Raw genomic sequence first — 24,990 nt, forward strand, 5'->3', positions numbered from 1 at the left:
GATCTAAATAGACATTTCTCCAAAGAAGACATACAGATGGCTAACAAACACATGAAAAGATGCTCAACATCACTCATTATCAGAGAAATGCAAATCAAAACCACTATGAGGTACCATTTCACACCAGTCAGAATGGCTGCGATCCAAAAGTCTACAAATAATAAATGCTGGAGAGGGTGTGGAGAAAAGGGAACCCTCTTACACTGTTGGTGGGAATGCAAACTAGTACAGCCACTATGGAGAACAGTGTGGAGATTCCTTAAAAAACTGGAAATAGAACTGCCTTATGATCCAGCAATCCCACTGCTGGGCATACACACTGAGGAAACCAGAAGGGAAAGAGACACGTGTACCCCAATGTTCATCGCAGCACTGTTTATAATAGCCAGGACATGGAAGCAACCTAGATGTCCATCAGCAGATGAATGGATAAGAAAGCTGTGGTACATATACACAATGGAGTATTACTCAGCCATTAAAAAGAATACATTTGAATCAGTTCTAATGAGGTGGATGAAACTGGAGCCTATTATACAGAGTGAAGTAAGCCAGAAGGAAAAACATAAATACAGTATACTAACGCATATATATGGAATTTAGAAAGATGGTAACGATAACCCTGTGTACGAGACAGCAAAAGAGACACTGATGTATAGAACAGTCTTATGGACTCTGTGGGAGAGGGAGAGGGTGGGAAGATTTGGGAGAATGGCATTGAAACATGTGAAATATCATGTATGAAACGAGATGCCAGTCCAGGTTCAGTGCACGATGCTGGATGCTTGGGGCTGGTGCGCTGGGACGGCCCAGGGGGATGGTATGGGGAGGGGGGAGGGAGGAGGGTTCAGGATGGGGAGCACGTGTATACCTGAAATTTAAAAAAAAAAAAAAAAAAAATAGAATCCTCTACTTTGGCCCTTGGGTGCTCTGCTGAGCAAACAGCTTCACAACTCATACAGGGCTCACAACCAGAGCCAACTTTGCTATTACAAAGCTCAATCCAGAGAGGCACTGACAGGACTTCCATTTGGAGAAAACCTGGAGTGGAAGGCTCAAGCAAAGTAGTTAAGAGCTTTGCTTAGCAATGCACCCCACTGAGATCACTTCCCCACAACCCCCCAGAGCATCTGGAGCACCCAGGTGCAGGGACAGAGACAGCGAGATGCACTTCCTGTCCTAGAGGGAAGCATACAGGCAAAGCTAAATTACAACGGAGCAGGCTGCTGCCTTGGTGGAGGGAGGGACAAAGTGATACAGAAGCACAGCAGGAGGATCAGGGACCCAAGTCGGCAGCGCTTGGATGGGGAGGGAAATGGGTAGCAGGAGGGCTTAGGCAGGCCTCCAGTTTAGGGAGAGGCAGGACCTGAGCAACCACTCCATGCTATAATCTGTTTTCATAGGTAATTACTTTGCAATCTTCATCAACATCAACTAGATAATTCCCTCTTCACTTCTCACTCTCTTACGGACTCATTTAATCTGTAAATGTGCTTTTAAAATCATCATCTCACCTAAATGTCCATAAACAGGAGACTAGTTAAATAAATAATGGGATATTCACGTACACTTTTAATTACTCTGGAGCAATTAAAGAGAACACGGTAGGTATCTATGGACAGATAGGAGATATATCTCCTACTTTTGAATACACAATCACCGATTGGCAGAATTATATTTAACATCACCTGTCACTGAGTTCTGGCCACCGGTTGAATTATGGCAGGGGAGCGTGGAGGTGGGGAGTAGTGGGAGGCCATGAAGCTGAACAGACCCCAAGGGGTAAGCTGGGAGGCTCTACTTTGTAACAAAAGCAAAGAATGTAACTTTATAGAATGATTGTTTTTGTGTAAATAAGAAAGAATGTGCATACATTCAATGATATGGGCATTCTTCTTTTTCAAAGTAAATACAGTTAACTGTTACTAAAGGAGAGGGACTGGATCAAAGGAATGAGAGAAGGCTTTTATATTTCATTACATACTTTCTTACACTTTGAATTTTTAAACTACATGCATAGTCCACTATTTTTTTTTTTTTAATAGGGCTTACCTGAGCAATGACACTGTGTGACAAATACTTTCTTCTTTATAAACAGTTTTGTATTAAAAAGTACCACCCAATAAATATAATTAAAAAAAATTGCTCTCCCTTTCAACAGATGGATAAATACAAACAGATGTTTAAAGATATGTATAAGGTTCCTCAATGTATCCTAATTATAGTGATAAAGAAGCCATCAACTTGCGGGTTTTTACTTAGAATCCTGACTATAAGCTTTCAATAATAACATGGTCACTAAGGCCTGCTAATCAAGATTCAACTGTGTGTTCGTTCGGAAGACTTAAAAGCATTCACAGCAGAGACATGGAATAATGAGGGCAGACTGCAGTGAGCTCCAGTCCTTCTGGGATCGCTCTCAGCCCTAATTTTAAAAGGCCCCCCAAGTTACAGCTTCCTGTGCTGCACAGAAACCATAGGGCTGCTCTTAAATAGGGAACAATTTGAAACAAGTCCTTCTGCCCCTAAAATCTTAACTGCAAATGGGTCTCTGGAAACATTTAAAAGAAAAGCTTTTTTATGCTACTCTCTTAGAGCAAACTGAGAAATAAAAATCACGGTAACTTTTTTCAAAGCCCTGTTGTAAAGAGTTCAGAGGAGGATCCCTGTCGATTAGCTGCTCCTTCTCCTTCCTTCAAACTAACACTGCAGGATTCATTTTTTTTATAATAGGAAAGGGACTTGTTTAGCCACTTTAAATGCCACTAAGCCTGCTTTACAGTGAATCAACCAGTCCTTCCTTTGCCTGTGCTGCACGCCACATACACCTCAAAGTTTTAATGCCAGGAAATGCAGTCTTTCTGCTGAGAGTAATAGCCTCCCTGTTTAGCTCATTACTGTCAAAAATAATGGTGCATTAGGGGCAATTAATGCTAATGACAGCTTCTAAAACCCATGCTTCCCCTGACAGCAAGTCTAATGTCAATGAGTGCTATTACAGGCCTTCCACACCAAACCACTCTTAATGCACTCTGACCAATGTCAAGCATCTCTCAGGAGAGTAAACAGGACCTGCTGACCCGCTCTGAGGTTCTAAGTGTGACTACTACCGAAATTACAAAGTAAAGTTGCATATGTGACAGAGCATGCACGTGCGTGCACACACACACACACACACACACACATGCATAAAGCTTAATAAAATGAAGAGGAAGAGAGGAGATTTGTAAGACTTAATCACTGAAAAGAAAAAGGACAGCAGTGGCCTCAATGGGAGCTTATTATCTTTGCACGAGTAACAGAGCTATAAAGCATTTCTGCTATTCTGTACTTATTTAATTTTTCCAGCAACCACAGAAATACTTGCACAAACACCAAATTTGATGTTACAAAAGGTCAAGCTGTTCCAACAATCAAGATAGTTAGGTACTGGTATAAGGATAAAAGTATAGATTAATGGAATAGAACCGCAAGTCTAGAAATTAACTTTATATTTACAGTCAATTGGTTTTTGACAAGGATGCCAAGACAAATCAACAGAGAAAGAACAGTCTTTTCAACAAACGGTGCTGGAACAACTGCTCATTTACATGTAAAAGGATGCTGGATCCCTACCTCACACCACACAGAAAAATTAATTAAAAATGGATCAGAAACTTAAATGTAAAAGCTAAAATTATAAAATTCTTATAAGAAAACATAGGAGTAAATCTTCATGATCTTGGATAAGGCAACAGTTGATTAGATATGGCACTTAAGTCAGTGCTTCTTTCAGTGAAAGAAACAATTAAAAATATTGGGGCTATTAAAATTAAAACCTTTTGCGCATCAGAAGACAACATTGAGAAAGGGAAAAGACAGCCTACAGATGGTGAGAAGATATCTGCGAATCATATGTCTGACAAAGAACCTGTATTAAGAATATACACAGAACTCATAGCTCAGGAATATAAAAAGACAGTGGAGTAACAAAAGGAAATAAGAGCTATATAGATTCAGTTCAGTTTCGTCGCTCAGTCGTGTCCAACTCTTTGCGACCCCATGAATCACAGCACGCCAGGCCTCCCTGTCCATCACCAACTCCTGGAGTTCACTCAGACTCACGTCCATCGAGTCAGTGATGCCATCCGGCCATCTCATCCTCTGTCGTCCCCTTCTCCTCCTGCCCTCAATCCCTCCCAGCATCAGAGTCTTTTCCAATGAGTAGGAAGGAAGAAATAAAAAGACAAAATTTTAATGGGGAAAACATCTGAATAGACATTTCTCCAAAAAAGATATACAAATAACCAATTAGCACATAAAAAGATGTTCAACATCATTAGATATCAGAAAAATGCAAATCAAATCATAAGATACCACTTCACACCCACCTAGGAGGGTCAAAATGAAAAAGACAGAAAATAACAAGAGTTGGTGAGGATGCAGAGAAATTGGAATGCTTATACATTATTGGTGGGAATGTAAAGTGGTACAGCTTCTTTGAGAAACAGTGCCCGTTCCTCAAGAAGTTAAACGTACAGTTATCACATGACTCAGTACTTCCATTCCTAGGCATAAACCTAGAAGAATTGAAAACAGGTGTTCAAAAAAAAACCTGTAGATGAACATTAACAGCAGCATCATTTATAATATCCAAAACGTGGAAATTTCCCCACATGTCCATCAACTGATGAACGGATTAAAAAATGCAGTATATCCACACAAGGGACTATTCAATTATTTAGCCATTAAAAGGAATAAAGTACTGATACATGCTACACCATGAATGAACCTTAAAAATATTATGCTAAGTTAAAAACACAAGAAGCAAGATATTGTATTATTCCAGTTATATGAAATGTCCCAGACAGGCAAACCACAGAAATACAAAGTAGATCAGTAATTGCCAGGACAGAGAGGAGGATATATTCTTATAGAACAAGGAGTGTCTACAAATAGACACAGGGTTGCTTTTTGGGGTGACAAAAATGCTGTGGAATTAGATGGTACTGATAGCCACACAACTCTAGACATACTAAAGATGCTGAATTATACACTTCTAAAGGGTAATTTTCTGGTATATCCTCAATAAAACTTGTTTCAAAGAAAAAAGAAAGCTGCTTTGTACAGAATAAAAGGCTCACCCCTAAAAAGATGAATTACCACAGTTCTAAGGGTCTTGGAATGCGGGAAAACATCTTTAATCTTCAGACCACTCCATCCTTTTCTTCTCTTAAGTGGTCTGAGATGGAAGCTAAGCACTGAAAAAACAAGAGTTGGTCTCTGCCCATAGGGAGCACCCAGCTCAATGAAAAAGCAAAACTTACAAGCAAACAATGGTAATACAATGCAGTAAAAACAATTATGGACACAATATAAAATACCATAGCAACAAAAATAAGCCAAGTAGACTGAAGCCCTAAATATAAGGGGAAAATAACTTAAAAACTCTTGGAAGAAAATACTAGAAAATACTTTTTGGATCTTGGAGCAATGTAGAATTTTTTAAAGACACAAAAAATACAAACAATCTAGGGGGGAAAAAAAGACTTTTAAATTAGGCTTCACTGAAATTAATTTCTGGGCATCAAAAGATGCCATAAAGCAACACTAAGGAATTATATCTGATGCTTATAACTAAGGATTTACTAATACATACTGCTTCAGAATATATGCAGCACCTAAAAAGAAAATCAGTAACTAAAAGACTAACAAACCAAAAGAAAAAGACAAAAGATATATGGCAATTCAGACAAGAAACCTAAATGGCCAATAAACACAAGAAAATATGCTCAATCTTACAAGTAACCAAAGACAAACATTAAAACAACAACATACCAGTTCATATTTAACAGATTATCAAAACTCATCATACCAGGTACTGATAAGAATATGAAGAAAACAGCAATTTGGCAAAACATAAGAAAGCTGGAAGATGAACATATCCTATGATCCCACAACTTCACTCCAGATAAATAAAACATGCATGAAAAAATGTACTAAGATGTTCACAGCAGCACTGTCTGTACCAGTGAAAGTCTAAGTGCCCAACAACAGAAAATGAATTAATAAATCCAATGCATTCATAAAAGGAAGACAATTTTATGAAAATTATTTATATTTATGCATAGCTCTAAGTTTGACATGCATAAATATGGCTGTCATAAAATTAATATTGAATGAAAACAAGCAAATTGCAAAAGGATGCATATAATGAAGCATATAAATCTGGGGAAGATGCAAATCAATGCACTATACTGCTTAAAATGTAAAAACTGGCGTTGGAATATACACTTCAAATGTGGGCAAAGAGGAAAGAAAAAGTGAAGAATATACAGAGAGCTTAAGTTCAATCTATAGGGTTTTATTACTTACCAAAATAAAACAAAATGAAGGAGAGGAGTTTCCCTGGTGGTCCAGTAGTAAAGAATCCACCCGCCAATGCAGGAAACACAGGTTCGATCCCTGCTCCAGGAAGATCCCGCATGCAACCAAGCTGTGCGCCACAGCTCCTGAACCTGTGCTCCTGAGCCCAGGAGCTACAACTACTGAGCCCATGTGCAGCAACTACTGAAACCCGGGTGCCCTAGAGCCCATGCTCCACAAGAGAAGCCACCGCAGTGAGAAGCCTGCCTACCACAGCTCGACGGTATCCCCACTCTCTTCGACTAGAGAAAGCCTACACACAGCAATACATACCCAGCACAGCCAAAAATAAAATAAATAAACAAAACAAAGGAGAAAATATAGCAAAATGTTTGGGTTTGAGGGAGACAAATAGCTGGTAGGTATATACCAATGACACTATTCTCTATTCTTCTCTATTTTTGAAATAGTCTAAACTGAAAAAATAAAAATAAAATTCTAAGGGAGCACTGAAGGAGCAACATTTGAATTAGACCTTACAGGATGAGTACTTCAGCAAGGGAGGGGAAGAACATTCCCCATGGAGGAAACAGATGCCCAAGCGCATGTGCAGGTGGAGTATAGATGAGGACCAGTATGCAGTCAAGAGCAGCTAGAGCTGAGCGGATGAGGATGTAACCACAATGAAGGATGCCCATGTGCCTTGCGTGGGGGGCCTTCAAAAGGCACACCGAGGCGTCTAGACCTTATTCATATGCAATAGGGAACCAAAGAAATGTTTAACCACGGGAACACTGTGATTTTTATTATTCTACTGGTGTTTATGGCGCTTATGAAGTGGAAGGGGGCAGAGACGGAAGACAATGAAACTTGCTGGAAACTACCTACCTATTTACTTGGGATCTACCCAAGTGGGACCAAAGAACAAAGGAATCACGGAAAAGCCATTGAAAGGTGGACTCAACAGGGCTTGGTGACTGACTGAAGTCAGAAGTGGAAAGGAAGAGAGAGATTAAGAATGGCCATGATGCATGGGTATGGCACTTAAATTGGGTATATCAGTATCAAGATTGTACAGGTAGAAGGAAGGTTTCAAGCAAAAAAAAAAAAAAAAGGTTTGCCTTTCAATGAGTTCAGCTACAAATAACAAAAATAAGGCAGGAAACTAAAAGTGAAAGAATCTGACTTTTAAAGGTTAAGGCTACAGTCCATGGGTCGCTATGAGTTGGACACGACTGAGCGACTTCACTTTCACTTTTTCACTTTCATGCATTGGAGAAGGAAATGGCAACCCACTCCAGTGTTCTTGCCTGGAGAATCCCAGGGACGGGGGAGCCTGGTGGGGTGCCATCTATGGGGTCGCACAGAGTCAGACATGACTGAAGCAACTTAGCAGCAGCCGCAGCAGCACACACTACAATACTTTCTATCCAAATCTGTGTTAGTGAATGAACTAGGATCAGATGTCTCCTGCCTAAAAAGGTCAGACATGAGGGAGAGAAAAGGCAGAGCGATTAGAGTTCCAGAAAACATCCTCCTTTCTACCAAACTTTTAATCTAAATGCTGAATCTATGTTAAGTAATGGCCCGCTTTTAAAAAGGTCAAACTTTCTAGCTTTGTGTCCTTTCATTAAAGAAAAGTGACACAAGGCCAACCGGAGGAGCTCTCCAAAGGCTGAATCTGGGATAAAATGAGCAAAAAATAAATGATGACAGTAACGGATTATAAAATATACAGTAAAATAAGAATCCATGAGTAACTAAATACAGGGAGAGGTGGACAGCGTTTTCTTACAGTGAAATTCCAAGTAATAAATGTAGACGGAATGAAAGAGAAAAATTACCTTTTGGCATACACCATATTAATAACTCTTGTAGGCAAAATCGTCAGGGTATGTACAGTCTCAAAATATCACTATCTACAGTCTCAAAATATCACTTCAGCAGACACTTAATTACAAAGCAGAAAAAACAGCAACTTTACAATAGAGAAACCTAGTAGATGCCACCTTAACCAGGAGATGAAGGTTAACATCACCAGCAATGAGACATACCAACAGCATATACTTCCTAACAGGACACACTGGGAAGGAACATTGCTTTTAGAGTATTTTTGCATGACCTGAATTTAATTATGAGGAAACAGCAGACAAACCCAAAGTAAGGAACACTGTACAAACTAACTGGCCAGTACTTTTCAAAAGTGTCAAGGTCACAAAAGACAAAATACCCTAACTGGAGGAGGGTAAAGGGTCATGGCAACTGAAGGAATATGTGATCCCAGGTTGAATCTGGGACCAGAAAAGGGACATTAGTAAGATACCTAGTGGAATCTGAATTAAGTCTACACAGATCAGTTAATAGTATTGTATTAGTGTTAATTTTCACATATTGAAATTATATTAGTTATATAAAGTATACATTTGGGGCAGCTGGATAAGGGGTATACAGGAATTCTGCATACCATTTTCGCAATTTAAGACAGAAATGATTTCAAAATGAGAAAGTTTAATTAACAAAGAAAAGTCAGTGGAAAATGACATCTGAATAGTGAAGAAAACAACTGTCGCAAATAGCATATATGTAACTATTGAAAAGGCACTGTAACACCACAAGTTCCCCTGACCCAACAGAATGTGGGACAGTGTGGCCAAGGAGATGCAGAAACATGAAGAAATGACAGCTCCAAGGACAAAGTAATACTACGAACAGGCCGGCAGGTACAGCCGCACACAGGTCTCAGCCTCTGAGCTAGCTCAATACTCACCAGGGCAAGTAACTACACCAGCACTGTGGAAGGGATTCACCAAGCACAGACAGGCTAGAGGTTTTGGACAAATTACTTTACCCCTCATCAGTGAAAGGAAAAGGACTCCACGCATCTGTTAGGACTGTTGTAAGAATAAAATAATACAAGCAAAAGCACAGAGAACTGTGCTGTGTATGTCACATGCTTTCATGCTGATGACCCTCAGGCAGAATCAGAAAGGTTAAACCGTGTCTCATAGTTCAAGAAAGTAGGAAAATGTGTAATTCATCTTCAACAAACTTTTATCCAAAAAGATAAAAATGAAAACCACAGTGCCTGGAGGGGCAAACGTCAATTAGCTGAGAAAACCACTAATGTGAAATAACTCATTCTCACAAAGCATCAGATAAATGAGGCAGAGCTTTCCACCCTTAAAACCACTTGGATCTTCAACACAACTCAAGACAGCTAAACATCTGAAACACAGTTCATTAGGAAGGATTACCGATTTTCTTTGGTATTTCACCCACATAGCCTCGCTGTGCTGCTACAGGTCACTTGATGCTTTTGGTCCCCTTAATTAGCACCAAGCCCATCTGTAAATCTATCAAGGCCAACCATAGAAAACATCTTAAGAATATTTATATCTCAGGGGAATTAGGGATGATTTTAATTTTCTCTACTTCCTAAATTTTATGTTAAGAGAGTAAGGCTAAGTTACAATGCAAAATGAATAACTGACAAATCCAGCTGCCTATGATCAAGTTCTTGGCTGAGTCTGTCAAACAGCATAGTTCAGACCTACCTCTCTTAACATATTCATTTTAACTGGGTCATAAGAGAGGTCAATACATGTAAATGGTTAATGCCATGTGCCTGTATGGTCATTTCCTTGGGTGTATTAACACGGCAATGGGGATGACAAGAAAGCACTTACCTCTACAGTATTTGCAATGTAACGGTTGTCACCTTCAACTTTGACAGAGAAGTCATAATAACCACTGGAAAATTTGACATTCATGAAGTTTAGCTCAAAAACATCCCTGTTAGGAACGACAGTGGGGTTAGCAACAACTTGCACAGGAAAATCACAAACGGACACAACAAACAGGCTGCAAAGTGCAGCATTCCAGGGATGCACCACTTTTTTTTACTTTTCCACTTCCCACCCATCTTGGGCCACCTCCTGTTCAATCACGTATTATTATGAGGGGCAAACTTCAAAACCACCTAAAATGACCTTCTCTTTCAAGTCTCTAAAGTCTTCTTTTTCTATTCCCTACCCACCCCTCCTCCCAGCTCCTAAAAATCCCACCTTCTTCAGGTAAGTCTTCCACAATTACATTTTTTTTTTTAAAGTGGAAATGTTCAAAGAGATTGGTGTAGGGTAGTATAATTGTAGGTAATTTTCTGCATTAATTCTACTTTCCTGTGCTTTTTGAATTTCCTAAAAAGGGCATATCTTACTTTAACTTACTAATTCAAAACTTAAAAGTTTCCTACAAAAACTAACCCTTAATTTTTTTTTTAATTACCTAACAATAACACGCAGCCATTGAAGATAAGACTACGGAAGTATATTAAGCCTATGGGGGAAATGTTCCTGACACACTGTTATTAATAAAGCATAATCCTAAATGTAGGTAACTTTGGTTTTATGATCTGGGTTATATTGGCTGCAGGCTAACTTTCCAAAACAAGTATGTCAGCGCTCTGCAGAGATGTGCTCAGGACTTACCCGATGAGGGTGAATGATGTCTTCTGAAGGACTGTAGCTCTGGAAGCAACAGATTTCGCATGTTCTAGTTTAACAGTAGCCTGAGTCAAAGGCTGGGACAGAACGTTGGTGACCTGCAACTGGAAATACATTTCAAAATTATCTGTAGCCACAGAAGCTGAGGGGGTACAGATTTTTGCTTCTAGGGGTGGAAGCTTTATCCACAGGGAGTGAGCTCTGCTGAGGGAGAATCATTTCATTTCAAGAACAGTCTCTAACCTGTGGCCTACTATCTCTGAAGGATCAAACAGAGGAAAACACAATTAGTTCGGAATGACATAGATTACAGAATGTTAGGGGTGGGGGAGATCTTAAAGATGATTTTACCCAATGATCTCATTTTTCAGGTAAGGAAACCAAAGTCTAGGGAAAGACAATGACTGGCTTCAGATCACACAGTTAACATTTCCTTCTCTCTGATCCCCTGATCTTCCCACTCTACTGCTCTACTATAGTACTTAAAAAAGAAAAATTATTAGCAAGAAAAATACTTTATGACGGTATGGGCAATGAGAAAACTGAAGAAATATGGATAATGTTAGTAACAGTCATTTGTTAAAAGTCGACTATTTGCCAGACACCAGGCTAAGCACTTGTATCTATCCTACCACCAATCATCTGAGACAGCTGGTATAATCTTCACTTTACAGATGAAGAAACTGAGGCCACAAGAGGATATGGGGCAACTGAAGGCCACACAGCTAAGGACTGAAACCCCAGGCTATCTAGCTTCAAAAGCCGGTACTGTTTCTACTTTGCTTTCTTAGCTCCCCTGATTCATGGTGAACTATATTACCCAGGTGAGTTCTCACCCCAGTCTTTGCTGAGGGGAGGTGACACTTAAGTAGGAGCACAAGAGGCAACTCGACTCTGGGGCACTTCTCCTGGAGAGTATCTGAAGGGCCCTGCAAAGCACAAGAACTGATGGGACAGGTGGACAGTCCTATGTGAACGCGTGTATTTAGATATCAACAAGATGCTAATTTCTTATGCAGATTTTAGCTGCTCACTGGTTTCCAAACAATAGCAACAAATGCCTCATTGGAATGGAAACTCTTAAGTTGTGTGCATTTTGTTCTGCTCAGACAGTTAACATACACAACAGTCCTTGCTTACTGCTGAGGGGACGGAGTGCTATGTTATGAAGAAGTGGAAAGATACACTGTCGGCTCCAAGGAATAAGAGACCTGACACTGATCCTAACAATGTTAAAGAAAGCTACCTTAAAATAATGGATTTAGAAAGTCTGGGTATAGGAAAATACATTTTAAGAAGTAAGACTTCTCTATACATCTGGACTTATGAATCCATAAATGCAGTTTTCCAGCACTTCATTGAAAGCTGTACTACTTCAAATACTCAAAAAAAAAAAAAAAAAAAAAAAATCCTGTGACTAGTTCACTGAGTCCCCATTTGCTCATTTAAGAGATTATGTCCTATCTCCAATGATAATGGGGGTTACCACTGGCTGTGTAGATTTCTGGAAGCCCAACACTGGAAATGGCAATCAGAGCAGCACTCTGGGGACATGGAAGTCATACCCGCAGGATAGCCTGTTCCTGAGTGTAGGAAGGAGAGCCCTCGGGCACAACCACAACGGGCACATGGTAGCGATTCTCAGAGAGCGCAGCGGCAGCAGAGGCCACACTGAAGGCTTCAGAGAGTGACTCAAAGTTCTTCTTGCTGAAGATGGCATTCATGAGCTGGATGACCTGATCCTGCAAGAAAAGGCGAACACAGCTTGAGATCTTCCTCAGTCAGGCAGGGGGGACAGCCACCCATCCCTGTCCACCAGGGCTCAGTCATTCCTCCTCTGTTTCCAAGTGTTCACGAGAAGTCATTCAGCCACTAACCAATTTGGTAGGGGTGGGGGAAGCAAATATTCTGCATTTAAGCGTAAAACTTGAATTTCGTTGGTTTTTTGAATCTTCTAGTACAAACTGAAAGGGATGCATTTCTTTGTCAACCATTTACGAATGCTTGCTGTACAAATGTAAGGAACTTCTAGACAACTACTGAGATATAAAAGTTACTATATTATACCTATCGCAGTACCCATTTGTTCCAAGTCTATGTGTGCCAGGCACTGTTACAGGTGTATTAACTCAGATCATGACAAATAGCCTGAGAAGACTGCTCTCAATCCTTTCCAAATAAGGAAACTGAGGCTAAAGGAAGTTAATTAACTCTTACAAGTTAAGACAGAAAGAAAAAGAGAAGGACCAAAATTCACATGTAGGTCTGTTTGTCTCCGAAGTCCTTTCATAATAAAATATGTCCTTTCCTGTTTCCCCTCACCCTTAGCTCCCCTCCTACCCAACCCACCTCCACACAGGATGCTGGGACTAAGTAGGTGTTTACAAGACCAAACTGCACAGCCAAAATGTACATTAGAAAGAAACTAAAATAACCCTCCATTAAGAACTAATGGGCTGCTTAGAGAAGAGGACTGAAAGCAATTTTTTAAAAAAGTAGAACCTAAAAGGCATTATTAAAATTCTAGAGGTTGTTTGCTTAAGAGGAAACATTTTCCATTTCAATCAGTTTTATTTTTTAAAATCTACCATCTAACAAAAGAGCTCCCCTTGTTCCCGACAGTGTTATTCACAGTCGACATGAAATAATTTTCTTTAATTGTACCAATTACATTTTCCATCACTAAGCTGTTGACATGTTAAAATGGGGGACTGTTCACCAGAATGGTTATATCAAAAGCAGTAACAGCAAAATTATCCCAGCCAAATATCTGGTTGGTAGAAGTCTGGGAATAAAGCAAAACAAAGTTTAAGTTGTTTAATGCAGAATATCACCAATTCATCAACTGCACTGTGTACAGGAAAATCTCTAAATGATTTGTACCATAAGACCCACGTTCTTGCACTTTCACCTATAATGGAAATTTAATAAGGGTGTGGTGTCTCGAGACCTCTAAAAACTTAGGATGAAGGAGAAGACAACATAAAAATGCTAACACGTGACTAAATTATCAGATCATAGCCTCCAGAGAAAATACAAAATTAACTCAAATTACTCGAGAAAGGTAATTATTTACTGTTTAGTTGAAACTCGGCACACAACTCACAATGCATTCCTAACACACAAAAGAAGTGGAAATTCTAACTGGGGACCCAAATCTTTCCTCCTCAAATTAAAACAGCAGCAGCTTGTATTTGAAGTCCTTGAGATCAAGGGTTGGTCACCTTCTTACAAACAAGGGGTATCAAGAGGGTCCCACTCTCAAGACTTCCCACACACATTTCCACTAAAGGTTCCTTCAGGTTAACAAGCTCCTTTTGAAAAAAGAAAGAAAAGAATTAACTCTTGGTGGATGTCTGGTAGACACATGCCTCTCAGTGAACTATGTCAATCAGCACAGATTAGCTCTGATTGAGCCACTGCCGAGGGTCGGAGGGAGAGAGAACAGGCAATTCTGACATATAGGGTGCTTCTCAAGAGAAAAAGGATATGCACGGGCCACCAGCGTGGAAAGAATTCATGAGACAAGCACTTAGGAGTGCTGGGGAGGACAGGGAGGGGGACAGAGAAAAATGCACTTGGCCTCTGCACCACTGTCTCATGACAAAACCATATTCCATTTAAAACAAGTGTAGCAATTTGCTTTCATGCCTGTCCCACTGACAACCAATTTCTCAAGAACAGGCTTCACATTTTTCTTTCTCATTTCCATGCCGAACCCAAGATAGCCCAAAGCTAACCAAATAGCCCTCTCTGAAAGGCTATCGTTAGGAGATAATGTCAAGGATGCCTTTGAGTTTCATGTCAGAGAACTGTGATGTAGGAAGGCACCTCCTTAATGGATGGCTCCGTCCCCACATGGTCCATAAGCTTGTAGGTGGCAGCCACAAACAATGCCGTCGTTTCCAGTCCTTCTTCAAACTGGAGATACACACCTCCCAGTTCATCCAGGCGAGCAACAAGGTCCTGTCATGACAAAAATGGAAGCTGGTTGGAAGTCAGGGGATAAAACAGAGGTAAGATGGACAAACCACCGTCACCCCAGTGCAGACAAGGTTTTGGGAAATGTCAGTCTGTAGACCACTTCAGTCTCTCAGTGCTTTCTCAACAAAGGTGCTTAGGCGGAAAGCGAAGTACAGCATACAGGCATCTGAAGAGAACTGTATCTTCTGCAGCTCTGAGAGTGCTCCTTCCCCAACCCCTTCAACTTATGCCCAAGCCCAGGAGTCAGGCCACTCAAGGCACCAACTGCTCTGGGCAGAAGGCCAGTGGGCCAGGCTGCGGTGTAGCTGGGAAGCACTGTGACATGGATGGATTCGAAGGCCATCTGTTTGGATACAAGCTCTAGAGCTAAGCTTTTCTCCTCCTTAATCAATGCTCTAAAGGATGGAGAGAGACATACTGCTCTCCGGGGGAACATGATGAGGCAGCTAACGTGCCTGTGGGGCAACCCAGTGACACTGTCAGACTGCCTGTCATCACTGGCTTTGCGGTCCATGAGAGCAGGCTCTGAGCAGCGGGAGGGCCTGGGCAAAGGATGGAAGAAGGGCAAAAACCACAGCGACCACTTGCTGAGTGTCGATTCTGTACTAGGCACTTTAGAACTCCACTTGTTCCTAACTACCACCATGTAGGCAAATTGAGGCTCAGGCATTAATAATTTGAGGTAACAAAGTAGTAAGTAAAAAAAAAACAAAAAAAATGAATTTCAGGTTTGTTATGTTCTAAAATCTGTGGACTATGAGACCATACCTACCAAAGTAGGATGAAGTAGTTTGTTGTCTCACTGATGGTGTAACTATACTTGCCTAACCAATACTCCCTATGAAATACTGCTCTGATACAAAGAACAGAAGTGTGCCAGGGATATGAAAAGAAAGGTAACTGGCTGTAACAAATGATTCATGTTTATATGCAAGACTCTTCTAATGGGTTTCAAAGACAGGAACTGGGAGATTCCCTTGGCAAAATAAATTTGTACCTCAATCTCCTCCACGATGCTTCTCAGGTCAGCCTGCTGGGACAGGTAGGAGGCCGTCTGTAGAGCCTGGACTGTTCTGGAATGTAAAGAGTAAAACCCCAATGAATGGCAAGTCTCTATGCACCCCTTCCTGTATTGGGATATCTGTAAAAATATCCTGCTCTTGTTCTTTAGAAATGTGACAGTCTCGGGCCTGAAGGAGCTGGTTTACAGTCTATGTAAATGGGAATCTAATGGGGATTGTATGTACATTACATACAATCTATGTAATGTAAATCTAAATATATGGGAAAGAGGCAACAAAGACCATCACATTACAAGGAGTTCCCTGATGGTCTAGTGGTTAGGACTCAGTGCTCTCATCGCTGGGATCCCAGGTTCAATGATTGGTTGGGGAACTAAATCCCATAAGCCATGTAGTACAGCCAAAAAAATAGACCATTACTATCACAAAGTTCACTACAGCTAGAGAGAAGGCAACCTGGGCAACAGGATCCACAAAAGTACTGAAGGCAGAGAGAAGAGATGGAGCACCAGTGAACCCCCTTCTGAACCTCCGTTTGGTTCCTAATGGCATTGCACAGAGAACACTAGACGAAGACTTCATTAGCTCTAGAAGAGATACACTCTGAGATAGAATGGGACTCAATTCAACCAAGGGACATTGGGCATCCCCATGTCATATGAGGTACTGTGCCAGGCAGAGGCTAGCTACCTGTTAACTTTCTACTTTTCTTACTCCAAGACCAAAGAAACTTTGTGGAATGTACATATGTAGGTTGCTGGTAGAATCTGGAGCAACTTTTCTGAAACCAGATGAATGCAGCAGAAACAGGAAGCATTTGGTAAACATACAGCTAACACTTGTGCTGTTGTCATCCAGCTAGGAAACCTGAGAGCTGCTCGTCCTTGAGGCATTAAATAAGGTGAAAGGAATAAAAGATCTGGTTCTCAAACCAGAGTCTATTCTTTTTTTTTTCTTTTCTATTTCTATTATCATTTACTTCTGACTATAAAAGTACATATTTGTCAAAAATTCACACAGATTACTAAAGAAAGTTAAATTTCTTTAGGTTATTTAAGAAAGTTAAAATTCTTGTAATGCCTACCCCTAAAAGATAACTGCTCTCTAATTTATCTTTAACTTAATAGACTGTACACACTTTTCCATGAGTACATATAAATGTATTTCATCCTTATTAACAATGACAAAGTATTATATTGCTTAGATGAATCATAATTTACTCACTTAATCTTCAACTGATGCCCATGTATGTTTTACTAGGTCATACAGTGCTGTAACTGTTAACCCTTATCCATGATTGTATATGTATATATACATTTTAATTCACTGAAGTGAAATTCACATGAAATTAGCCATTTGAAATTAGCCATACTAAATTCAGAGACATTTAGTATGTTTCACAATGTTGTATAATCACCACCTCTATATAGTCTTAAAGCATTCCCATCAGTCCAAAATATTAATAAAACCCTATATCCATTAAACAGTTTCATTCCATTTCCCATCCCCCACTCTCCCTGCCCCCTGGCCCTGGCAATCTGTGTTCTGTCTCTATGGATTTACCTATTCTGGATATTTCATATAAATGGAGTCATACAAATGTGACCTTTTGTGTTTAGCTTCTTTCATTTAGCATAATGTTTTCAAGGCTTGTCCACTCTTAACACAATCAGCACTTCATTCTTAAGGTGCGATGTAGTATGTACGTCCGACAAAGGTTTGCATAGTCAAAGCTTGCGATTTTTCCAGTGACTACTGGAAAACTATTGTATGGATGTGACAGCTGAGCGCCAAAGAATTGATGCTTTCAAACTGTGGTGCTGGAGAAGACTCTTGAGAGTCCACGGGAATGCAAGGAAATCAAACCAGTCAATCCTAAAGGAAATCAACCCTGAATATTCATTGCAAAGACTGATGCTGAAGCTAAAGCTCCAACACTTTGGCTACTTGACGTGAAGAGCCAATTCACTGGAAAAGACTCTGATGCTGGGAAAGACTGAGGGCAGGAGGAGAGGGGGGTGACAGAAGAAGAGATGTTTGGGTTGCATCACGGACTCAATGGACATGAGTTTGAGCAAACTCCAGGAGTTGGTGATGGACAGGGAAGCCTGGCATGCTGGGGTCACAAAGAGTTGGGCACAACTTAGTGAACAACAAACAACAAGTTAAGTATGTCCATGTAAGATATTTTATTAGGTTCTATTCTCTTAACGTGGGTAACTAAGAATGGAAATGGTGCTTTTAGAAGTGGAATGGAGAGAGCTGAGGACCCCTGGTGGTTAAGCTGATGCTGCTCAACCCTAGAAAGGTTCTCTAATTCTCAAGAGATGACCAGGCCTTTGTGTAAAAACACCATTTATCAAGTCAGTATTTTGGGGGATGTAGAGAGAGAATTTGTCTGCTTTCGTTGTGATTATAACAATTTAGATTCCCTCCATGGAAAAAAAATTCCATTAAGGTGGCAAGCTGGAAAACACAGGAGTCAGAACTCATGGAGATGCTTGTTAGAATGCACTTGAGAAAATGAAACCTGAATTTCCAAACAAGACAGAAATTCCACATCTGCCTACAATAAACACTGAGCCCAGAAAAGACTGCTAGGAGAGCCTAGAAAGAACTTTTCAATTAAGATATCATTTTTCTCTTCTTCAGAACAAGACAGCATCACGCTGGTAACAACCTCAGAAGTTTTCAGAATGAAATTAATCCACTTAGCTTAATCCAAAAGCCATTAATCATTGGCTTTATTTATTCCCCAGTCAGCAACTTCTCTCCCTCTGGAGCACTATATGCAAACACTAAGAAAGCAGATCCTGTCTTACTAATATACTGTTGATGATTCAAAGACACTGGGTTATGAGAGACCACAACAGCATCTTTTTAGATTGTTCACTCAAGCTTACAAATGTTCTTTTCCTGTTCTAGACAAGTTTATGAACATTCATTTCCTACAATAAGTTCAATTAAATGTAGAAGGCCCATTTAGAAAAGTCTTAATTTATATCAGATTTCCTAAAACAGGGCAATTGAGTAGTAATATTATATAAGGCATTCTGCCAGTTTGATCTTCACAATAACCCTATGAGACAGATATCATTCTCCCTGTTTAACATACGAAAACACTGAGGTTTAGGGAGGTTAAACAGCCTGCTCATGGTCACAAAGTATAAGAGGCTGGACTTGAACATTTCTCTCACATCCCAAGCGTGTGGTCTTCCTATCTGAAGTTTTTCAAGAGGAGAGAACAGAAATATAAAAGTATAGTTTTGAACTTAACTCTTTCTTGGGCACCTACCATGGTACCAGGCTCTCTGAGCACTACAAATAAAGCTAAAAAATTACAATACAATCAAGTAACCAGCTCCCTAAGAAAGGGACCTGAGAAGGAAATGCTCTAGCGAGCACGAACTCCATGTGGCCCATGCCCACTAAGACCAGGCACTGCACTAAGCTCTTGACAAGAACCATCTTACCGAACCTTGATATTTGTTCTGTGATGTTAGGATTACTGATCTCATTTACAGATGAGGCTCAGAGAGGTTAGTAACTTGCCCAAAGTCACACAGCAAGAAACAGAGCTAGTATTCAAACTCAAGTCTAACAGACCCCAAAATGGATATACTTTCCTTGTACTTCTTTCTGTTATGGAGTTTAGAGGAGGGAGATTTTCCCTTTTGCTTAGAGGGCAATGGAAAGATATTTCTGTAGAAGGTAGCATCTGAGTGAGGCACTGACAAATGAATTCATGACAGGAGACACAGTGGTGATAAGTCCTGTGACCTGAAACCAGAGCATCACAAGGGCCAAGCACTGGGCAAAGTGTGCACAAAATGTCATTCCTAGGAAAAGCCCCAGCCCCCAAGTCACTGATTACTGACCATGTGAAAATGAGTAGGATGTGAGAGTGACAAAGAGAAAGGCAACTGACTGTGAACCTGCTCTTAACAAAGCTTCAAGTTGAGAAACATTTCAGTTCTTAGCAAAAGCAAAAGCAAAAGCAAACCAAACACTGGGAGACAACTGAACTACTCTGCAGTAGGGCACTGCGTCGCTAATGTCTTGCTGACGATAAACAGGAGTCCAGGTACTCCAATCCCTCTCAGGGTTGCAATTAAATGGGGGGCACGTAGAAAATGAAATACATGTATACTGTGCTTAATGAGGAGTTTCAGGATCAAAGTGGGGGAAAAACTACGTGCAACTTGTAAGCTTAGTAAACATCCTGAAGTCAGTTACAATACACGTACAATAAATGTATAACAAACAGGAAAGTTGCTCAGTGTTCCTTCCTAGTGTGTGCTTCTCCCTCACCCGAGCCTTTTGCAGACGAGCAGGGTTAGATCCCTAGGATACTCTCCCCTCTGAGCCCCTACTCCCCCGCTGGGTGCTGTCACCCACAGCTCTAAGGGACCCCATGAGCCCTCCTCCATGGCAGAGTCTCCACCATCACACCGTGGCCTGGCCAAGCCTCAGCACGAGACACACATGGCTCCCTGGCCTCGCTCTCCCTTGGTCACTCCTACTCTTGCTTCAGCCCTAACCTCAAATGCAATCGTGTCTCTGTAGCAGCACACTTATGTTCTGACTCAGTATTTGCCCTGGCCAGGGCAGCTACAGGAGACCATGTCTTGGGGAGCTGCACAAGGACATGGACCTTAGTACAACACGATGTCTGCAGTGCCGACAGAGCACCTGGAGCACAGCAGGTGCCCAGACAACACCTGTGGAACCAGCGGATGAAGCCTCTCGGGGAAGCAGCCTGAGAAGCGCTTGAGATGCGGACTTACGCTAGCACGGTCTCCTCCTTGCTGAGACGGGCAGTAAGGGCACCGAGCGCTTCCTGGGAAGCCAAGGGGAGGCCAAAGCCACTGAGGGCTGCCACTGCATGGTAGATCTGGGCCACCGAAGAGTCTTCGCTCACAGCTGCCAGTAGCAGGTCTTTGGTCTCATTTGAAATAGAGATCTAAGAAAGGACAGGCAGACACAGAGTTTAGAACAGGTGAGGGCCGCCTGCGGCAGGCAGAGCAATTACCACAATCATATCACCCACTTGGTCCTCGATCACTGTCTTCAACATCTCAGAAGCCAGAATTAAATATCTGGGAAACCTCAGCACAACACTTTTGAAAATATTCTGGCAAGTTACTAGCCTACTGATAGGGTTCTCCTGTGATCAAAAAAATAGATTTCTAGAAATGTGGCGTTTTCACTTTAAACATTTTGAAATGTTAAAGGGAGACTATAAGAAAAAAAGCAGGACTTCCCAGAAGAGAGGCAACTCAAGGAAGAAATTACTTAAAAATTCACAAAAAGTGAAAACTTGGGAAACATAAACCAAGTCCATCTCTTTAAGAAAAAAAAAAAACCCCACAAGAATGGAATTCCAATAGTCTCCCTGCTAAAAAGAAAAGTCTCACGTGACCACCTGTCTTCAAAAAAGGACTTGACAGTTTAAAGTAAACACAAACGTGAAGAAGCTGGACTCACCTCACACCCTGAGAGGGCCTGGCTGGACTGAGCGGCGTAGAAAAGGGAATCCACATTGCTGGGATCAAGGTTTGATTTAATGAAGGTGCACGCTTTCTAAACAGAGGGAAAATCAATGGTAAGTGGTGATACACACGATGACTGGGTCAAGTGTACGCAAGACTGAGCGACTGACCTGGACTGAACTGAACCACAGCCCCAGCTCAGGGGAAACAGCCCCTGAGAAAAGACCTCCAGGAAGCGCTTTCCCCCCAGGCCTGGAAGTAAGAGTTCACAGGATGGGGGGAGCCTCTTTTGGGGAAGAAGAGGCAGCAAACCGGCGTGTGTTTGCAAGCCTTTCTTTGGAAGGACCGTGTTAGCTTCTACAAGGGGAGAGCTCCAGAACTGCTCAGAGGCCCGATATTGCAGAATCACGGCCGAGATTCTGCTCTGCCCTTTGCGAGCCTTGCCAAGACATTCCTAGCTTCTAGCGTTACTGCCCAGGAAGGAGCAGGCTGCGGGAGTGTGTGAGACATGACTGGCGCCTTACTGGCCTCAGGGCCGCTACTGCCTTTCCTTTCGACCTAGGACCCAGGCCTACTTGGAGAGGGGTTAGGGTCTGGTTGTTTCCAAACTGCCAAGGGCTACAGCAATGAGAGCTCTGTCAAAGGTAAGGGAAGAGCAATTGGATGGATTCTCAAGACGTTGCTTGGTCGCACTTTTTTGAATGATGAATAAAATTCTGAGCAATCTATGATGGCTTAAAGAACCAGCCACACAAGATTTCAGTTTTTAAACAGATATTTTTCACAGGAAGCTATATTACTCCCAAATGCTAACTTCATAGAAAGAGCAACTCTAGGGCTTCCCTGGTGGCTCAGTTGGTAAAGTATCTGCTTGCAAAGCAGAAGACCTGGGTTTGATTCCTGGGTTGCGAAGACCCTCACCTGGAGAAGGGAATGGCTACCCACGCCAGTATTCTTGCCTAGAGAATCCCATGAACAGAGGAGCCTGGTGGGCTACAGTGCATGGGGTCACAAAGAGCTGGACATGACTAAGCAACTAAGCATACACACACACAGTCCTTCTGAAGCTGGAAGTAAGGAAAGGAAAGGTGGTCACTCCCACTGACACCTGCTCTGGCATAACCTGTGCAGGGTGTTTATGATGCTCTTCCTCTTAATGAACATGAGGACCCTGTGGCAGGTATTATCATCCCCAGTGAACAGAGTAAGAAACTGAGGTTCAGCATTGGTAGGTAACCTCATGAAGGTTACAAAGCTAATAAATGGCAATGTCTTCACTCAGATGTCTCCAAAGCTAAGTCAGGTTCAACACATCTAAAAAGGATTTGAAGAAGAAAACAATCTATTCAAGAAATCCTTTCAGCAGAATGTGGGTAATTGCTGTGTGCTTTGTCGCCATCTGGTGCTTTAACAATAGAACAACATCCAAAGCCCCAAATGACTATGGTCATTGTTAGCACTTTTTGAGCACTTAAAATGAGGCAAGCAGTGTTGACAAGTGCTGTATAAGCATTTCTCCTTTAGTAAGAGGATCTATGCACTAGGTCCTCCTATTACCTGAATTTTACAGATAAGAAAACTGGGGCATAAGGTCACTCAGCTCTTAATGAAGGAACTGGAATTCAGACCCAGGCAGCCTGGCTCCAGTCTGAGCTATACAACCTTTCTAGGGACTAAAAAAACGACCTATTCCTGTGTGAAGCCAGCATCATGCCTACTATACTTGCTTTGCAGAGACAGATCTACCAGCTGTCTGTGATTTCAAAGCTCAAAATGTCAGCAGCTTGTTTTTGCTTTTTTTCCTATGTGGGATGGTCGATCTTGAGCCTGCAGGAAGGAAGCTGGCCCCAGATTTCTCCAAATCCACATTTGTTTGCCTCCAATTCTTACGTGTCTAAAGACAGGAAACCACAGACACGCCTTTGTAGGAGGGTCATGCACGCTCCATTCTCTTTGACTCCACGAACCACAGCCTGTCAGGCCCCTCTTGGGGAAAATTCCATGAATATGGAGGCAAGAATACTGGAGTGGGTTGCCATTTCCTCCTCCAGGGGATCTTCCCAATTCAGGGATCGAACCTGCATCTCCTGCATTGGCAGGCAGATTCTATACCAAGGAGTCACCTGGGAAGCCCTACATATACAGTACTTAACACTGAAATGAAAGATGTTCATTCTTCATTAACACCTAAAATCAACTCTTATTCCACACTCCACTGTTCCCAGAGCTGTGCTCTCCTCTCATACTTACTCAACCCCATTCCTCTGTTTTCCTGTTGAATCTGTTATGACAAAATAACCAAAATCTCCCCTAATGATCTATCTATGACAGCAACCAACTCAGTGGATCTAACAGAACTGAGGGAGTTCTCCCTACTCACTGAAAGCAACGACAGCTGAGCAGGACACACCCCACTACATGGAAGTGGCAGTAACAGAGACTCTTTCTCAACTGGTTTATTTAATGTGCATCTCTAATAAGGAAATCCACCAGCTCCTAAACATCCATACAACTCCCTTCCTTCCACGGCTTACAATGTACACATCACACCCTCACCACAGCATGTTTCGTAAGTGATTAGAAGAATGAAATATGTGATTAAGCCATTTATTTTCTGATTAAGAGGCACATTTAGAGAGTTTTCATTTCTATTACGCTAAAGTTTACAATTCATTCATTCAACAAATATTTGTGGAACACCTTTTGTTCAGTAGGCATTAAGCAATGCGGATGGCAGTTTGATAAAAAAAATAAAACATCAATGTACATGAACTACCACTATTACATAATAGTACCATCAAGAGCTAATACTGATTACACACGTATTACCTGCCATCATCATGCTAACCACCCTACATCCATCAGCTGTGAGCTGTACTGTAACTATCTCCATGTTACAGATGAGAAAACAAAGATTCTGAAAGGTTCGGTAAGCAGCACAGGTCCCTCGGTGGTGCGGTAAGTCAAGATCTTGAAGCCAACCACTGAATTAGGAACAAAAAGGCACAGCTAACTGTACAATTTGGAGAAGGAAATGGCAACCCACTCCAGTATTCTTGCCTGGAGAATCCCATGGACAGAGAAGCCTGGCAGGCTACAGTCCATGGGGTCCCAAGAGTAGGACACGACTTAGCGACTAAACCACCACCACCACCAATCACACAATTAGCTGTGGTGTTGCAGAAGACTCTCAAGAGTCCCTTGGACTGCAAGGAGATCAAACCACTCAATCCTAAAGGAAATCAGTCCTGAATTACTCACCGGAAGGACTAATGCTAAAGCTGAAACTCCAATACTTTGGCCACCTGATGGGAAGAACTGACTCATTTGAAAAGACCTGATGCTGGGAAAGATTGAAGGCAGGAGGAGAAGGGGATGACAGAGAATGAGACAGCTGGATGGCATCACTGACTCGATGGACTTGAGTTTTAGCAAGCTCTGGCAGTTAGTGATGGACAGGGAAGCCTAGTGTGCTGTAGTCCATGAAATCGCAAAGAGTCGGACATGACTAAGCAAATGAACTGAATCACACAATTACCCCCGAATCACAGTGCACTGCAGCTGTCTGGATGGCTTTAGCCTATACCTTCAGCCTGGGCCAACATCCACTCGAACTTGTGACATCAGCAGAGAACACCCGCAGGGGCA

General features: G+C 41.6%; 1 protein-coding gene and 1 non-coding gene across 3 annotated transcripts in view; both read right to left on the bottom strand.

Annotated features, from left to right (window-relative positions):
• Positions 1–24,990, bottom strand: part of RPN2 (ribophorin II) — a 54,660-nt gene that overhangs the window by 19,458 nt on the left and 10,212 nt on the right. For both annotated transcript variants that reach the window (XM_086331925.1, XM_086331923.1), the window contains exons 3-9: positions 21,338–21,433; positions 20,638–20,813; positions 15,826–15,901; positions 14,676–14,810; positions 12,410–12,586; positions 10,830–10,948; positions 10,029–10,134 (exon numbers count right to left, since the gene is read on the bottom strand). In XM_086331925.1, the coding sequence (XP_086188051.1) occupies positions 10,029–10,134; positions 10,830–10,948; positions 12,410–12,586; positions 14,676–14,810; positions 15,826–15,901; positions 20,638–20,813; positions 21,338–21,433 (885 nt within the window). The remainder of the gene's footprint in view (positions 1–10,028; positions 10,135–10,829; positions 10,949–12,409; positions 12,587–14,675; positions 14,811–15,825; positions 15,902–20,637; positions 20,814–21,337; positions 21,434–24,990) is intronic.
• Positions 23,145–23,275, bottom strand: LOC147360288 (small nucleolar RNA SNORA38). Its single transcript, XR_015140071.1, has one exon. It is a non-coding gene; the product is annotated as a small nucleolar RNA SNORA38 (small nucleolar RNA).

This window comes from Bos grunniens, chromosome 13, assembly GCF_055505025.1.
Source record: "Bos grunniens cultivar Pamir isolate PY7600 chromosome 13, Bosgru_T2T1.0, whole genome shotgun sequence".
NCBI classification, from domain to species: Eukaryota; Metazoa; Chordata; class Mammalia; order Artiodactyla; family Bovidae; genus Bos; species Bos grunniens.